This window comes from Mobula birostris, chromosome 31 (genome assembly GCF_030028105.1).
Source record: "Mobula birostris isolate sMobBir1 chromosome 31, sMobBir1.hap1, whole genome shotgun sequence".
Taxonomy (NCBI): Eukaryota; Metazoa; Chordata; class Chondrichthyes; order Myliobatiformes; family Myliobatidae; genus Mobula; species Mobula birostris.
Window position 1 is genome coordinate 27,947,810 of NC_092400.1, and position 15,515 is coordinate 27,963,324.

At 41.7% G+C, this 15,515-nt stretch overlaps 1 protein-coding gene across 3 annotated transcripts in view; it reads right to left on the reverse strand.

Annotated features, from left to right (window-relative positions):
- Positions 1–650: 650 nt before the first annotated feature.
- The window catches only part of ttc28 (tetratricopeptide repeat domain 28), a 945,172-nt gene continuing 930,307 nt past the window's right edge, over positions 651–15,515 (reverse strand). For all 3 annotated transcript variants that reach the window (XM_072248021.1, XM_072248020.1, XM_072248022.1), the window contains one exon: positions 651–12,366. In XM_072248021.1, coding sequence (XP_072104122.1) covers positions 10,712–12,366 — 1,655 coding nt within the window. In that variant the 3' untranslated portion in view covers positions 651–10,711. The remainder of the gene's footprint in view (positions 12,367–15,515) is intronic.

The window sequence follows — 15,515 nt, forward strand, 5'->3', positions numbered from 1 at the left end:
TGCATTTTACGGGAGCCGCAAAACAACAAATTTTACAACATTGATATTAAACCTGATTCTGACCTCTGATTGAGTGAGATTTGAAGAAAATATTGAATTAAAAACTTCCAAGTATTGAGCAAATCAAAAAATAATATTTTACCCCTGATTACAAAGCACAGCCACTTGCTTTGATTTATGTGCCATATTGGTTCCACGTGTGTACTGTTATACCGCCAATCTCCTCCCAAACTAGAAAGTAGTACAGGAAGTAAGATTGATATGGTGATTTCACTGAATCTAGACTGCCGTAGTTCACAAGACTGATAGGAGCTATGGGCCAACACTGTTTTGCAGGAGGTGTCATTGAAGGTCATATAATCAAAGCCAGCCTGATAGCAGTCCCTATAATCTGCTCTTCATCTGTCACTGGGAGGTAAACGTCCGATTCCGCATATGTTCAACGCATCTTTGGTGCCACCAGGTTGCACTGAATTTCTGGAAGGCCAACGTCAGAATCTGCAGACTTTCAGGTACAGCCAGTACCAGTGTAAATATAACTTCGCACTGCCTGCTTGTACCAGGCTGACAACTGGACTGAGCTCAAACAAGCTACTTTATATTTCTATGCTAAAAATAGCAGAAATGAAATGCAGTCTCAATTAGCCAGTTTCAATGTGTTTATTTAGTAATAACTTTGTATCCCAAATTCTATTTCTGTAACATTTTAATTGCATATTATAATTTATACTGTATACTGTATTACAAGATTGGGCACTGTGTCAGCACTGTTAAGTCTGCCTTGCATAAAGTGTCATGATTACCTTTATTAGTTCTTCTGAATATTCATCCTCGGCAGTTTGTCAGTTGTGAAGCAAATCAAAAGGTACCTATTAAAGTGTGTTTGCTGTAAAAAATACTGAGATATGTACATATAAATAAACTATAAAAAGAAAGAGAATGGGTTTTCGACAGCCAGCTCATTCAAATAAAATCAGATATATACAAGTTTACAAGTTCTTTTTATTATCTACATTCCAGAACTCTAAGGTTAGCTCCGAAGTTTTACTCAGCTTTACTTAGTAGGAAACAGCCTGACTTTTCTACTTGTATGTGATTAAGAAAATCAAAAAAAAATGCAAAACAAAATCTTAACACCTTAGTGTTAATATGTAATTAAACGCACAAAGCATTTAATTCACTGCGACATTTCTTTTTCCGGTTTGTATAGGAAAAGAGCAAATCTTAAATTGGGGTAGTTTTGCACCCATGGAACTGTTGTGATTGCTTTAGAATTTGCAATGGTTGAACTGATGTGCAGCCATAGTTGTAGAAGCTATTAAGTCAAACATTATCCACTGACAACACCAGGTCAGGAACTTGAACCCTGAAATACAAACTGCAACCCTGGGCTCACTGACAAAATCCTTAAAACTGAAACATTATGTCGTGCTTTCTCTCTGAGATGCTGATCTCACAGTGCACCTCTTGCGTCTTTTATTACAGCCGCTAACATGTAAGGAACTTGCTCTTGACAAAATTTTCTATTTCAAATTTAACAATGGGAAATTATCATTAGTTTGGCATTGGAAATGAACTGTATTTACTACAAATTAAACATTTTCTTAATACTATTGCTGCAGAGGCTTGGATGGTTGGGGTCAATTGGCCACTAGTAGGCCTTGCGAAATAGTGAGCATGCATCTTCCAGCTGTGAATTCGGTTGATTTAAGCCAGAAGAGGTGTGGTTGGAGCTTGGATCGATTGTTTTCCAGAACACAAAAATTACTAAATGAATCCTTGCCTTTAATTAGGAAGGAAGGAATTGGGTTCTTCACCAAATCTAACCATTATTAATATTAAAAATAGAACCTCTGGAGGCACAAGCCCTCACAGGAGCTGGTTGATTTGTCTACTGACATTAATGTATCAAAGGTCTTCAAGGCTTCAAATGCCAGCTGCTGAATTACCGATCAGATAGGTTTCATTCCACAGAAGACTTCCAGAAAGAATATTAAGGATAATATTTCAAATCACTATTTAGCCCTAAAATGTACTTTTTTCTGACTTCAGTCATCACTTTTCCTGTTACTGCCCCACACTACAACCCAGTTCCCAAGTATGCAAGATTGCCTAGATCCAGGAGAGCTCATCACACCATTGTCTGAATGGACTCTGAACAAGGCTGCAATCACATTGCTATCATTATTATTGAGATACAGTGCAGAAGAGGTTCTTGTGGTCCTTCGAGCCGCACCACCCAGCAAACTCCTGATTTTAATTCTAGCCTAACCATAGGACAACTTACAATGACTAATTAACCTATCAACTGGTACGTCTTTGGATTGTGGGAGAAAACCGGAGCACCTGGAGAGCACGTGGTCACGGCTAGAATCCTTACAGGCAGCGGTGGGAATTGAATCCGGGTTGCCTGGACTGCAAAGCGTTGTGCTAATCATTGCGCTACCGTGCTGCCCAATTTCTGATTTGAGATTGATCGATGGATTTATGCTGCAGTCTGACCGCTATGTGACTGCAACAAAGATATTTACAACCAGAAGGTTCCCAAACTTTTTAATGCCACAGACCTTAACAGAGAAGCCCATGGGCCCCAGGTTGGGAACAGAGCTCTCTGTGAATGTGTCAAAGCACTGCACGTGGGCATTTAATTTTTTGAGCCCACAATGACTGGTGTGAGCACCTTTTAGTTCCAACACAAGAAGGTTTTGATACAGAATTTGTAGCCTCACATTGGATTAGACCAGGGGTTCCCAACCATTCTTTATGCCATGGACCCCTACCATCAACTGAGGGGTCTGTGGACCTCTGATTGGGAACCCCTGGGTTAGAGGTAGATTGAAGCTGGTGCAATCAGTTAGGAGAAGATGTCCAGCTTTGACTTGTTTGATAACAAATTTGAGCCTAGTTCCAGAACTACACTCAAAGCAAAACACTGCATTTGGTGCAAATCTGAAATTAGGGCATGAAATGTTTGAGATACTCAGCCGGTCAAGTGGTATGTTTGGAAGGAGAAGCAGAGTTAACCTCTGGGAGAAGAAGGAAGCAATCTGCTGGAGGAACTCAGTGGGTAGAGCAGCACCCGAGGGAGAGAAGGGACTGTCGACAGTTCAGGCTGAAGCTTTCCCATAGATGTCCCTCCAGCCATTGAGTCCCTCCAGCCGATTGTTTGTTGCTCCACATCCTAGCAATCTGTTAACTTTTTGTGTTTACAACCTTCATGACTCCAACGCCAAAGTGTGACAAAAGATCACAAACCTAGGAAGTTAACCTTGTTTCTTTCTCTGCGGATGCTGCTAGAGTGGAACATCTCCAGCATTCCCAGTTTTCATTCTGAATGGTCGTTGAGTTATTGCCAAATGAGTATATTTCTTAATGCTAGAAAAAAACCAAGTTTAAACACACACTGACGTTCCTGGAATGTGCTTACAAAAGATTCTTGAGGAACTGAAATAATGCAAGCGTGACTAATTTTAGATGGGCTTACTCATATTCTAAAATAGCTCGAAGATGAGTTTGAGCTCACATTTCTGAAAGGATTGTTATTGTTATAGGTGAAAATCTGGGCTGTAATTTGAACAAGTCATGATGTGTCCTGGGCAATATGACTGCATATCTGGAGCGCTGGCATTTCATGAAGCTACAAATTCCAAAAGAAACCTTTACAGAAATACGCAAATTGATTGGCCAGTTGTAAAGAACCACAGGTTTGAACTAAGTATCAGGAAGTGTCTCATTCTATGCACATGAATTCCTCTTATAATCTAAGTTTACAACACTCACAAAAAGACCAAAAACATATCTCACTGAAGAATGGCATCTTCAATCACCAACTCTACAAGAGACCCAAGCACAGGGCTCTGACTGAAAAATTACCCCTGATCAGAAATGAAAGGGTGGTACTGCTTTCAAAGTATGCTCAGGGCAGGAATCAGTTAGCAGGCTGGAATCATGTATCATCACCAATACATATTATTCACAAGACGTTTCAAAGCGTGTCCCCTGCTGTTCTGCAGCAGAACCAGAACCATGGATTGAAAGGGAACAATAATCAGTATGAGTCCAATTGTAACCTCCTCAGAATTAACTCAAGTTGTTACCAGAATAAGGTATAGGATCCATGAACTCTCTTTACTCTGTAATTTACATAAATGTATAATGCATTTTTCTTAGTTAAAAAGCTGTAGAAACTGTTGCTGGTTTAAGATCAGTTTTTTTCAGACTTTTGTTTGCCCACGTGGGAAAGATACTCTCAGTGGCCACTTTATTAGGTACATCTGTACACCAGCTTGTTAACAAAAATATCTAATCAGCCAATCCTGTAGCAGCAACCCAATGCATAAAAGCATCCAGACAAGGTCAAGAGGTTCAGTTGTTCAGACCATATATCAGAATGGCGAAGAAATTTGAGGGTGACCATGGAATGATTGTTGGTGCCAGAAAGGGTGGTTTGAGTATCTCAGGCACTGATGAACTCCTGGGATTTTCGCATACAACGGTCTCTAGAGGAGTTCTGAAGGTGAAAACCCTTTGTCAATGAGGGAGGTCAGAGGAAAATAGCCAAAATGGCTCAAGCTGACAGGAAGACCACGTTACAAGAGTGGTGTGCATCTCTGAATGCACAACACATTGAACCTCGAAATGGATGGGCTACAGCAGCAGGTCCCATGTCTTTACCAATAAAGTGGCCACTGACTGTGTATCCATTGTTCCGGCTAAATAAGAGATATTGATTTTAACACTTGTAATGCATTCAATAAGTTAACATCCCATAGAAAAAGTTTTCTTAGAGTTTGACTTTTAAGATATGGGACTCAACTCAACACTAATATGTAGAACTGGTTCATCCAGAAACTTACACAGATACAGAATGGAATGATTGCCTACTAGTTGGGGTACAAGTTCAGGAAACGTTGATATAGTGAGATTTTCCATACACCCGCACTAAAACTTTCTCTGGAGTGTCACATCAGAGCAAAGGAAACCTGGATTGAACTACCATATTTATTATATGATTCAGTATCTTACCTCATCAGTGTGATAAACAACCTGTACCTATGATTTGACAGCTCTGCACAAACTCTAGTTCAACTGAGTGCCAGGGTTCCCAAGGAATGAAAGGGTTAACGTATGAGGAGCGTTTGATGGCTCTGGGCCTGTACTTGCTGGAGTTTAGAAGAATTGGTGGGGGGGGGGGTGATCTCACTGAAACCGATTAAATATTGAAAGGCCTCGGGAGGGTGGATGTGGAGCGGACGTTTCCTATAGTGGGGCAGTCTAGGACCAGAGGGCACAGCCTCAGAATAGGACATCTCATTAGAATAAAGGTGAAGAGGAATTTCTTTTGCCAAAGGATGATACATATGTGGAATTCATTGCCACAGTTGACTGTGGAGGCCAAATAGAGGTTGATAGGTTCTTGAATAGTAAGGGTGTCAAAGGTTAGGGGGAGAAGGTAGAAGAACGGGGTTGAGAGGGAGAATTAATCAGCCATGATGGAACGATGGAGCCAGACTCGATAAGCAGAATGGCCTCTTATGCCTTACTGTCTAAGGACATGGTTTTCTGTGTGTATGGATAACACACACAGCCAAGTCCGGCATCCCGGGATCAGTATGCAGCCTCTGGTCACTGTGTTGGTTTAAACACAAACACATGGGACTCCACGTTCGCATATAGTGTTTACACAGGCTCCAGCTCTCCCTGCTCGCGAAGTGGATGTAGAAGTGATACTAGAATTAGAGGTCATGGGTTAAGGGTGAAAGGTGAAATGTTTAAGGTGAACATGAGGGGAAATGCCTTCACTCGCAGAACGTGGAACAAGCGGAACGATCTGCCAGTGGAAGTGGTGGATGCCGTTTGATTTCAACATTGAAGGGGAGTTTGGATGGGAGGGATATGGAGGGCTATGGTCCAGATACAGGTCAATGGGAATAAGCAGAATAATAGCTCAGTACAGACTAGATGGGCTGAAGGACCAGCTGCTGTGCTGTAGTACTCTCTGACTCACACGTTCCAGTTCTCCCTGCACACCTAAGGACTCTGATTCTTGGCATGATTCCATCACTAGGCTCGGGAAATGCAATCGTTTCACACATCTTCCCGTAGTGCCTGAATGCATCTTTGGATTTGGCTTTCTATATTCTGAAAACAGGGACCCTGAATCTGGTTAATTCAAAGGCTATGAATCAACCAGATGTGGAGCCAGGCTCTGTAAGTATAACTGACTCCCGGTTTTAAGCCACAATTTGGAGAAACGGTTCTTTAAGCCAACACAAGAGTAAACCCCATTCAATACTCTGTGTAACACACACAAAATACTGGAGAAAGTCAGCAGGTTGGGTAGCATCTAAGACAGGGGTTCCCAATCTGGGGTAAATGGACCCTTGCTTAATGGGATTGGTCCTGGCATAAAAAGGTTGAGAACCCCTAATCTATAACAAAGAGAAAAGAGTCAACAGTCCCAGTGAAGGGTCTTGGCCCACAAGGTCAGCTACTAATTCCTTTCCATAGATGTTGCCTGACCTGCTGAGTTTCTCTAGTACAGGGGTTCCCAATTGATTAGTGGCAGGGGTCCATGGCATAAAAAAGTTTAGGAACCCCTGCTCTGGCATTTTGTGTGTGTTACACTGAATGTCCAGCATCTGCAGAATCGCTTGTGCCAATATTCTGTAAATTCACATAAGATGCTATTAGGAACAAACAAGAATATTCATCTCAGAAACAAAACTCAGAAAGAGTCCTGCACAGAACATGGGACCAGATGAGCAATACAGAAGAGCTAGCATATACAGTAAACATAAAGCAGTTCATGCCTCCACTACAACAACTTGTTATTCTACGCTTTAAGTACAATCCTCCTATCTATTTAAATGTATGAAGGAATACGGTGGAGGAGGACTGAATCAAAGCAGCATCTTCCAAAATAATGGATTACCTTTTATGTGTTATTTTGTTAGGACATTATAGAAGGCGCCCAGTTTGTGCACAGCATGGTCTGTATGGGTTTGCTGGGACACCAGGAGGATGTTCCAAGGATCTTTTCCACCTATCTGAACAAAATGGTATTTAGAGTCATAGAGAAGTACAGCACAGAAAGAGGCCCTTCAGCCCATCTAGTCCATGCCAAGACATTTAAACTACCTACTCCTATCGACTTGTACTGGGACCATAGCCCTCCATACCCCTCCCATCCATGTACCTATCCAAACTTCTCTTAAAATTTTGAAATTGAGCCTGCATGCACCATTTACACTGATGCTGGTTCCACACCCTCATGGCCCTCTGAGTGAAAAAGTTTCCCCTCATGTTCCCCTTAAATTTTTCCCCTTTCACACTTCACCCATGACCTCTAGTTGTAGTCCCACCCAACCTCAGTGGAAAAAGCCTGCTTGCATTTACCCTATCTATACCCTTCATAATTTTGTCTACCTTGGTCCTGCCTGGATGAAACCTCCAGCAACTCCTCAGAGCAAACACATGTGATTACGTTCTGTGGTCACCTTAAACACCTAACATTCTCACCCCGAGGAAAGAAATTGGCAGACCACGAGGGGACTGCTTTCAGGACAACTGATGGGGGCTGAACAAGATGCAACATCTCACCATTTTCCAGCATTCATGCTTCCAACTAAGTGAAAACTGGAATGGCGGCTGGTAAAATGATTTGTTTTTCCTGTGTGTCCTGTCCTGAATTGTTAATATGGATGCTTATTAACATTTCAAGGTAAGTCACATTGGAGATAAACAAATTGTCCTTCCTACATTGAAAACGCAGTAACAGGCATCTTACAATTTTGACACTGAGAGCTGTTTTCCTGCCCACAGAAGGTCTTTTCTCCAAGTAATTAACCTGGGAAAAGCACACGGACACAGAGTAGCAGATTGAGACAGGTCTTATAATTGTGTCTACTGGTACAGGGAGAAAACAAGTAGCAGGTTGGCATGTAGAACTTTCTCACCATTCCTCATATTTGAACAGAAAAGAAGACGCATTTACAATCTGCTTCATTGCACAGTCCTGTTAAGAGTAATGCCGAAAGGATATTCTATGGCTGATCTCCTACACATCAGTTTGACCCACAGAGGTGTAAGTTTCAACAATAAGTCTGGAACCCCCATCTGCCTCTGGAAAACGGGAGTATGAATATTTTATACTGGGAACTGCTATCAGTGCAATACAACACAACAGTACAAACACACTTTGAATGGAATCTTGTCCATTAAGGATATTTCTCATTATTTAAAAATCCAGTAACAAAGGCAGTCAACACTTAAGATAGCACCAGTATTGTAACAAAATGTCCCAAGGCACTTCAGAAAAGGCAGGGCACTGAGTAGGGTGTTGGCAGCAAGAAGAGAAATAGTTAAGGAGGAGGTCCTGATGAAGGGTCTCGGCCCGAAATGTGAACTGTCTATTCCCCTCCATAGATGCTGCCTGACTTGCTAAGTCCTCCAGCATTTTGTGTGTGTTTCTCAGAATCTCCTGTGCTTAGGGGAAGAGATGCAAGTTAGTTTTGGGAGATGAAAGAATACACGATTAAAGAGGTAGATTTTCAAGAGTCGTTGAACGATACAGGAAAGGAGATTTATTAAATGTGAACAATGGGCACGTAACTACAGGGCACTGCCACCAATGGTGAAGGAAATGGGGCCACACTGTCAGAAGAGCAGCGAGATACCTGAGGCCTAGAACTGCAGGAATGGGTAGGACTATCCTGGGAGTTTGAAATTGGGCACCGAGTGAGCAGTGGACTCCATAACAAAGTGGAGGTGGGGCCAGTGGTAATAGAGGCATCTGAGATTTTGTACCAAGCAAGAATCGGGTGCAAGAGGCCAATGAATAATCGGGGAAGATTTACTCTGGAGATGTGCACGCCAGTTTCAGAGATGGGCGCGAGCTCTGGACAGAGCCAAACAATACCATAGAGATGTAACTTTGCAAGGAAAGTGAGCAAGACCAAGAAGCTCAGCTCAGGGTCAGGAAGACACTGGCGATACTCAATGGGTTTGCATACATAGAGCTTCCACAGAACATAAATAACAAGTGCATCCAATAGAACTTTTTACAAAAGAAATTAAAAAAAAGAAGGGATCAAAGAAAATATCATCAACATTGCAAACCACCGGGCAACTCACTGAAGAGACATCAAGCGTAGTGGATTGTTGCTGAAATGATGAGACAAGCTGACAAAAATACTACATTGCCGCCCTCTGGTGTACAGTACATAAGATACAGCTGCATGGAAAGGCTCTGGTAATAACTACTGAACACACAATAAAACAGTAAACTTGCCACAACATGGAATAAACACAGCAGTAACTCTCTGGTTGCCACTCCCATTAGAATTTTTTTTTTCATTACTTACTTCAGAATTCATATTATGACATTTTTGTTCCCTAGAATTCTATGCAACAACCATAAAGAGCTTCTTTTTAACAGACACACAAATATTTACAGGCTTGAAAGTTTTAGGTGATCTTATTCTTTTCTTCCCGCCTTGATTGGATTAAATGCAATTTCACACAAGTTCTCTAAAGCTTCTCTTCAATCTGATAGCACTTTCTCCAAATAGTAATCTGCTGAAGAAATCTGCAAAGCAGAGTGAAGTTTTAAATTGGCTAATTTGCAAATCCAATTCAGTGAAAAGACGTGGCTATGAAATGTACCGCAGCTCTGGGCAAGAGGGCCTGATCATCAGTGGGATTCTGAGGTTTGCTTGGCTATTAAAAATAATTCATGGAAATCATTCAACACTGCCATCATTTTGGATCGTATAAAATCTATTTATGATTATAAGTACAGACCATTTTGTTGGAAAACTGGATGGCTCTTCCACCATTTGCATTCCAATCCAGAATGGGCATCTGAAATGTTATGGTCATATGTAGGTAGTTCATGTCTCAATAGTTCACTGGGAACAAAACAATCTCAAGCAACACTCTCCCAAGCCAAGAACTTGCAATAAGGAAGACTTGTATAATGCATATTAGCACGGTGAGAAGTGCAGGAATGGATAAACTATCGAGGGCTGGTTAAGATAGATATGGGAGACTGACAGGAGGCTGTTATTACTAATACACGAAGAATTTCTTTGCAAGTAATCAAGTCTGGATGAGGCAGTCAAATTTGGGTTGATTCTTTTGCAGTGACTTAAAAGCTCGCCTCTGCCCCCTGCTGGCCCAGCCATAAAGTAGTCAAGCAATTCTGTTTTGCAGTCTTCAGGGGACATTCTGTGATATGGCTGGGATTTATAATTGTTCAGCCATTCTGGTGTAAGAATGGCTAAAGACACCTCTGAAATGCACAGAAATAGTACATAACATGCACTAATTTAAAAAGAGATCACTATTAATAAAAAAATGGGTGCAACCTAAAACTGCCAAGCCTAGTTTATTTTGTATTTCCAACAAATACTATGACTGTGGATGACATTCCAATGTGATTTTTGACATTTATAAACCAATATCAACCATTAAGTGACTAAGAAACAAGGCAAAATGCCATTCTGGATTCAATAAAAATATGACATTTGTACACAGTAGTTTTTTTTTGCTTTTTCTTTCTTTAACAGTATAAAATATTTAGTACTGTTCACGCAACACTAAAGTTCAGTTTACAAACAGCGCCTGTGCGACACAATCGGCTTGTACATGCTAGTCCCACGAGGTCACATGGCAATGGAAAAAAATCAGATGGCCGGTTCAAGTTGTTTCAGCACTTTGAGGACGGAAGAAACTTCCGAGGAGACAAGAATTTATAACCATTCCCAGATGGAAGCCTCAACGGGCGCACTTCCCTCTGAATGCTGTTGGCTGGCTGTATTGATTCTGCAGGTTTACTGGTCTCTTGGCAACCACCACTTCCGTTCTGGGTTTTCTTGTCTGCGTAGGGAATCTTGGAAAATTCCTTCAGTTCAAACTTATCCTCCTTCTCCTCCTTCTTGGCGCGCCTGGCTGGTGAGAGATTCAAATAACTTAAAGCATCAGCTTTGGAACCCGCGAGAGCAGGATTGGAACGCAGAGCTCGCACGGGCCTGGACGGAGACTGCGTCGCACTAGTCCAAAAGGTTTTGAGGTTATGGACGGCCTTCACCTTTTCGTCGATGGCAGTCATTTTCAATTTACTCAGGTCTGGAATGTCAGCTGGGCTCGAGCGGGCCGAGCCTGCTGATGAGTACGAGAGGGCAGGAGAAGGGTTACTCCCAGCTGGAGACTGCTGGCCTGAACCCGGAGATCTGGAAATGTGGGCACTGTATGGGGAGCTGGGGTATTTGATCTTGATCGGAGACTGATCGGTTGAGGAACCGGGTGACTGACGTAAATCCACAACAGGTGAAGATGGCGCAGTGGTTTGTCTACTGTTGCTCCCTTTGGAGTAGGAATCTCCAGCTGACAGCCCTGCCTCGGAGATATCACTGGTAGGCGTGTTGTTTCCCGAGTTCACTTTCTGCAGCGACGAACTCCTTGTTGGAGGCTTTGGTCTTGCGGTAATTGGAGAAGACTGCTTTTTCTGCCCAGCACTGTTCAGTGGCTTGCTGAATGCGCTCGTATCTGAAGATTTAAAAACTGAAGTGCCATGATGGCTGGCTACACCACCGTCAACGTCAGCAGGACCCAGCTGGTTAACGGGCCCACTACTCTGATAAAGTCGCTCGACAGCAAGCAAGTGGCTTTGCGTCTCCTCCAAGATTTTCTGCGCCAGCTCCTGGGGGTTAAGTTTGGTCACTTTCTCCTCTTGGGATTTCACCGTGCTGTCTGTCTCTGTGCTGGACTGATCGGATTCTCCAGTATCTGAACTTGGAAGTTTATTTCTGGATTCTACTTTCTGAAATGGTGAGTTGGGACTTGGGATGAGCGTCATTTTAGCTGGAGAGCTAGAAGCACTTGTATTACCTTTGAGTGTGTGCCTATCTCCAAGGTTATGGCTGTGTTCTGTAGTCCTCTCTTTGTCTGGTGAGGCTGACACCTTGACAGTATCAGTATAAACACTCAAAGGCTCGCTGCTAATAATGGAAAATCCATCGTACTCTTCCTCATCTCTGCTGGTGTTGCTCGTCTGTGGGGAAGACCGACTTGCTAACATTGTCGCCTTGTGTGGGTAAATATTCTTGGGCCTCTCGTAGTCCTGCCGAGCCCTCTGAAGCATTCCTTCGCCTGTGATGTCTGTTTTGGAAGCAAAGCTCATGGAGGAGGCAATAGAACTGAGGCTGTACACAGAGATGGCATCTGAAGCCATGGAATCCCCGTATGTGGGAGAAAATGGTGGGTTCATCTGTCCTGTTGGATTGGAAACTGACTGAGAAGAGGAGAGAGATTCCAGCGATGAAGAGCTGTCAAGGCTGAGTCTCTTAGGCAGTTCTGTGGAATCTAGAATAGATTAAAACATTTTTGGTTACTCATAATTTCATCAAAAAATGCATTTGCAAGTATCAATGTTACTTCAACACTATCATCTTATGCAAGCGTCTATTCACCCCTTTGGCAGCACATCACCAGCCATATAGAAACCACTTTTCCTTATTAATGTATAATTATATATATATATATAAATGGATGAGACTGGACACACACACACACACACACATAATTATATTTATGTAGCAATGAATATGCATTAAAGATTAAATTTAAAACGTAGCTGAGAACAGTAAAATGCAGACCAGGAAATAGGCAATTAACTAATTGTCTACATATGCATGAATCCAATCAACATCTCATTGCATGAATACGGCAGTAATTAACACTTATTTTGGGTGTGATGGTGGGAATATCCAGGTATTTGAAACTGTTACAAGTAGTTCAAAAGGAAACAATGTAAATATGGATATTTTTGAATCGAAATTATTTTTTTCTTTGATCCTTAGCTCATAAAATACTGTGTAGTGCTGGTAGACCTTTTTCCTCCAAAAGGGTCTCCATCTCATGCCTGTTGTATCCCACTTTGTCAAATAAAAAGGCTGCTTCATATCTACCAGTAATTCTCTCCGATGACTTTATTCACGCAAACACACACACACACACATATATATGTCTCTGTCTTTCTGCCATTGAACACGTCTACATGGAATGTTGCAATAGGAAAGCAGCATCCATCATCAAAGATCCTCACCACCCAGGCCATGCTCTTTTCTCGCTGCTGCCATCAGGTAGAAGGTACAGGTGCCTCAGGACTCACACCAGCAGGTTCAAAACCAGTTACTACCCCTCAGCCATCAGGTTCTTGAATGAAAGGGGATAACTACACCCACTTAAGGGCTCTGTTATATAGTTATTTCATGCTCATTATTTATTGCTATTTATTTATATTTGCAATTTGTATTTGCACAGTTTGTTTACAGTTAACAGTTCCTGATATTTACAGTTTACAGTTATTGTTCCACAGATTTGCTAAGTACGCCCGCAAAAAAAGAATCTCAGGGTTGTATGTGGTGACATGTATGTACTTTGATAATATGTTTTACTTTGAACTTTTAACTTTTGAATTTTGATTCCTTAAAACTTAGACCATTGAAAAAGTCCTTTGATATGGGCTCAGAATCCATAGCTTTCACTGATGAACTTTGGGTATTTCTCTCCTTTAAAGATGGTACTGTACTGCCTATTAACAGAATGCTGTTGAGTCAGAGTGAGCAGCTTTATCATGTGACACTGACCAGTGGCAACAACTTCCAAGGACAAAGCAGTTGTACAAAGTTACTGCCAGAAGTGATTCTAGGAACAAATGCTAATTATTCAAATGCTCTGACATGGCAAACTGTAATCTACACTTTCATCTGGAAACCAGCCATCTCCAGAACTGATTTTATTGGAAGCATAAAATTTGGAACCAAAATGTAATCTGACGGCACATTGTAAATCCTTTGCTTAGTTCAGAGGGAGCAGTGTTTTACAATTCATACAGAAAATCATACAGGAAAAGAGGAAGTTCCTCAGAAAGGATTTTTTACTTGGCTCCACAGAAAGACCTGGTTAAACTTTGTCCTATAGTGAATACTCAGTCTCAATAGGACCAGCAGGTCTCAGAAGATGATAGATAGGAAGAGCGCATTGAAAAAGTTTTCGGCCTCCACATTTATACTGTCTCATTTTCTAAATTTAAAATATAAAGTAAACTTTTTTGAGCTAATCTACAAAACATTGTGCATCGTATCAAATCAAAAGAAAAAATCCAAAACAATTTACTAAAAATACAAACCAAAATTATGAGGCTGAAAAGTTATTCATTCCCTTTGTAATTATGACAGTAACTTTCACCAGGAACAATACTCTGTGTTACCTTACCCACTCGCCCAATTTATTGATGGAGAAAATTGGAGAATCACCTGTTTTCAATGAATTCATAAGAATAAATGCCCCCTCTCTCTGTAAGGTCCAAAAGTATGGTAGATTTTCAACTGACCAAACCAAAATGAAGACAAAAGGGCAATCAAGGCAAGTCAGGGAAATTGTAGTCGCGAAGCCCAGATTTGGGGAAGAGTGCAAGACCACCTCAAAGGCACTGAACTGAGCTCGCAGCTCAGTGCAGTCCAACGTGAAAAAGTGGGAAAAAATATGAAAGCACAGCCACGCCGCATATGTCAATCCACCCCTCTCTGCGAAGTCCTGAGAATGTTGTGCATGAAAATCCCAGGGGATCGCCAGTTTCTCTAGCTACTCAAACCACCCTGCCTGGGACCAACAATCATTCCACGGTCAAAGACATTTAGATCACATTTCTTCCCCATTCTGATGTTTGGTCTGAGCAATAACTGAACCCCTTGAGGACGTGTACATGCTCTTATGCTTTGAGTTGCTGCCACATGATTAGCTGCTTAGGTATTTGCATTAATGAGCAAGTGGACAGGTGGACCTAAGAAAGTGGCCACTGAGTGTATTTTCAGCACCCTGCGCCACAAGGCAAAGCACCAAGAACTAGAAAACTGAACTCAGCTGGAGACACTTGTCTTGTCTTGCCTAGCATAGATATGACGGGCTGAATGGCTTCCTTCACTTTATAGGTTTCCAGGATTCTATATTACAGGCTGAAAGTGGCAGAGCACTTTCAAAAAGAGAAGGTGAGGGGCGGGGGAATACTCTTCTCGGTGCCTTTGGCATGCACACTATAGCTGCAGATTTGCATCTATACCCAGATACTTCGCTTTGCCTCCGGCAGAGGACACTCAACCTCTCCGTGCTCTGGGCAAGAGGGAAAGAATGCCAAAAATTCTGATAAAATAATAACTGGAAAACAGAACAACAATAAATAAATTCACGTCCAACTAAAGCAGATGAACAATATATTAACAGCATCAGGAGCAGCCACACACATTAATAAACAAAATGACAAAATAAATTATAATTTTTCTGGTGGATACCCAAGAAGACACTTCAAATATAAAATTGGAATATGCAATGTCGCCCTTATCTAATTATGCAGACACCTTCTTATTCATCAGGGGGCTGGATACTCATCTGTTACACCAGTGAATGAACTGTGCACTACAAATCTGTAGTTGATAATGTACTTTGTATCCCAC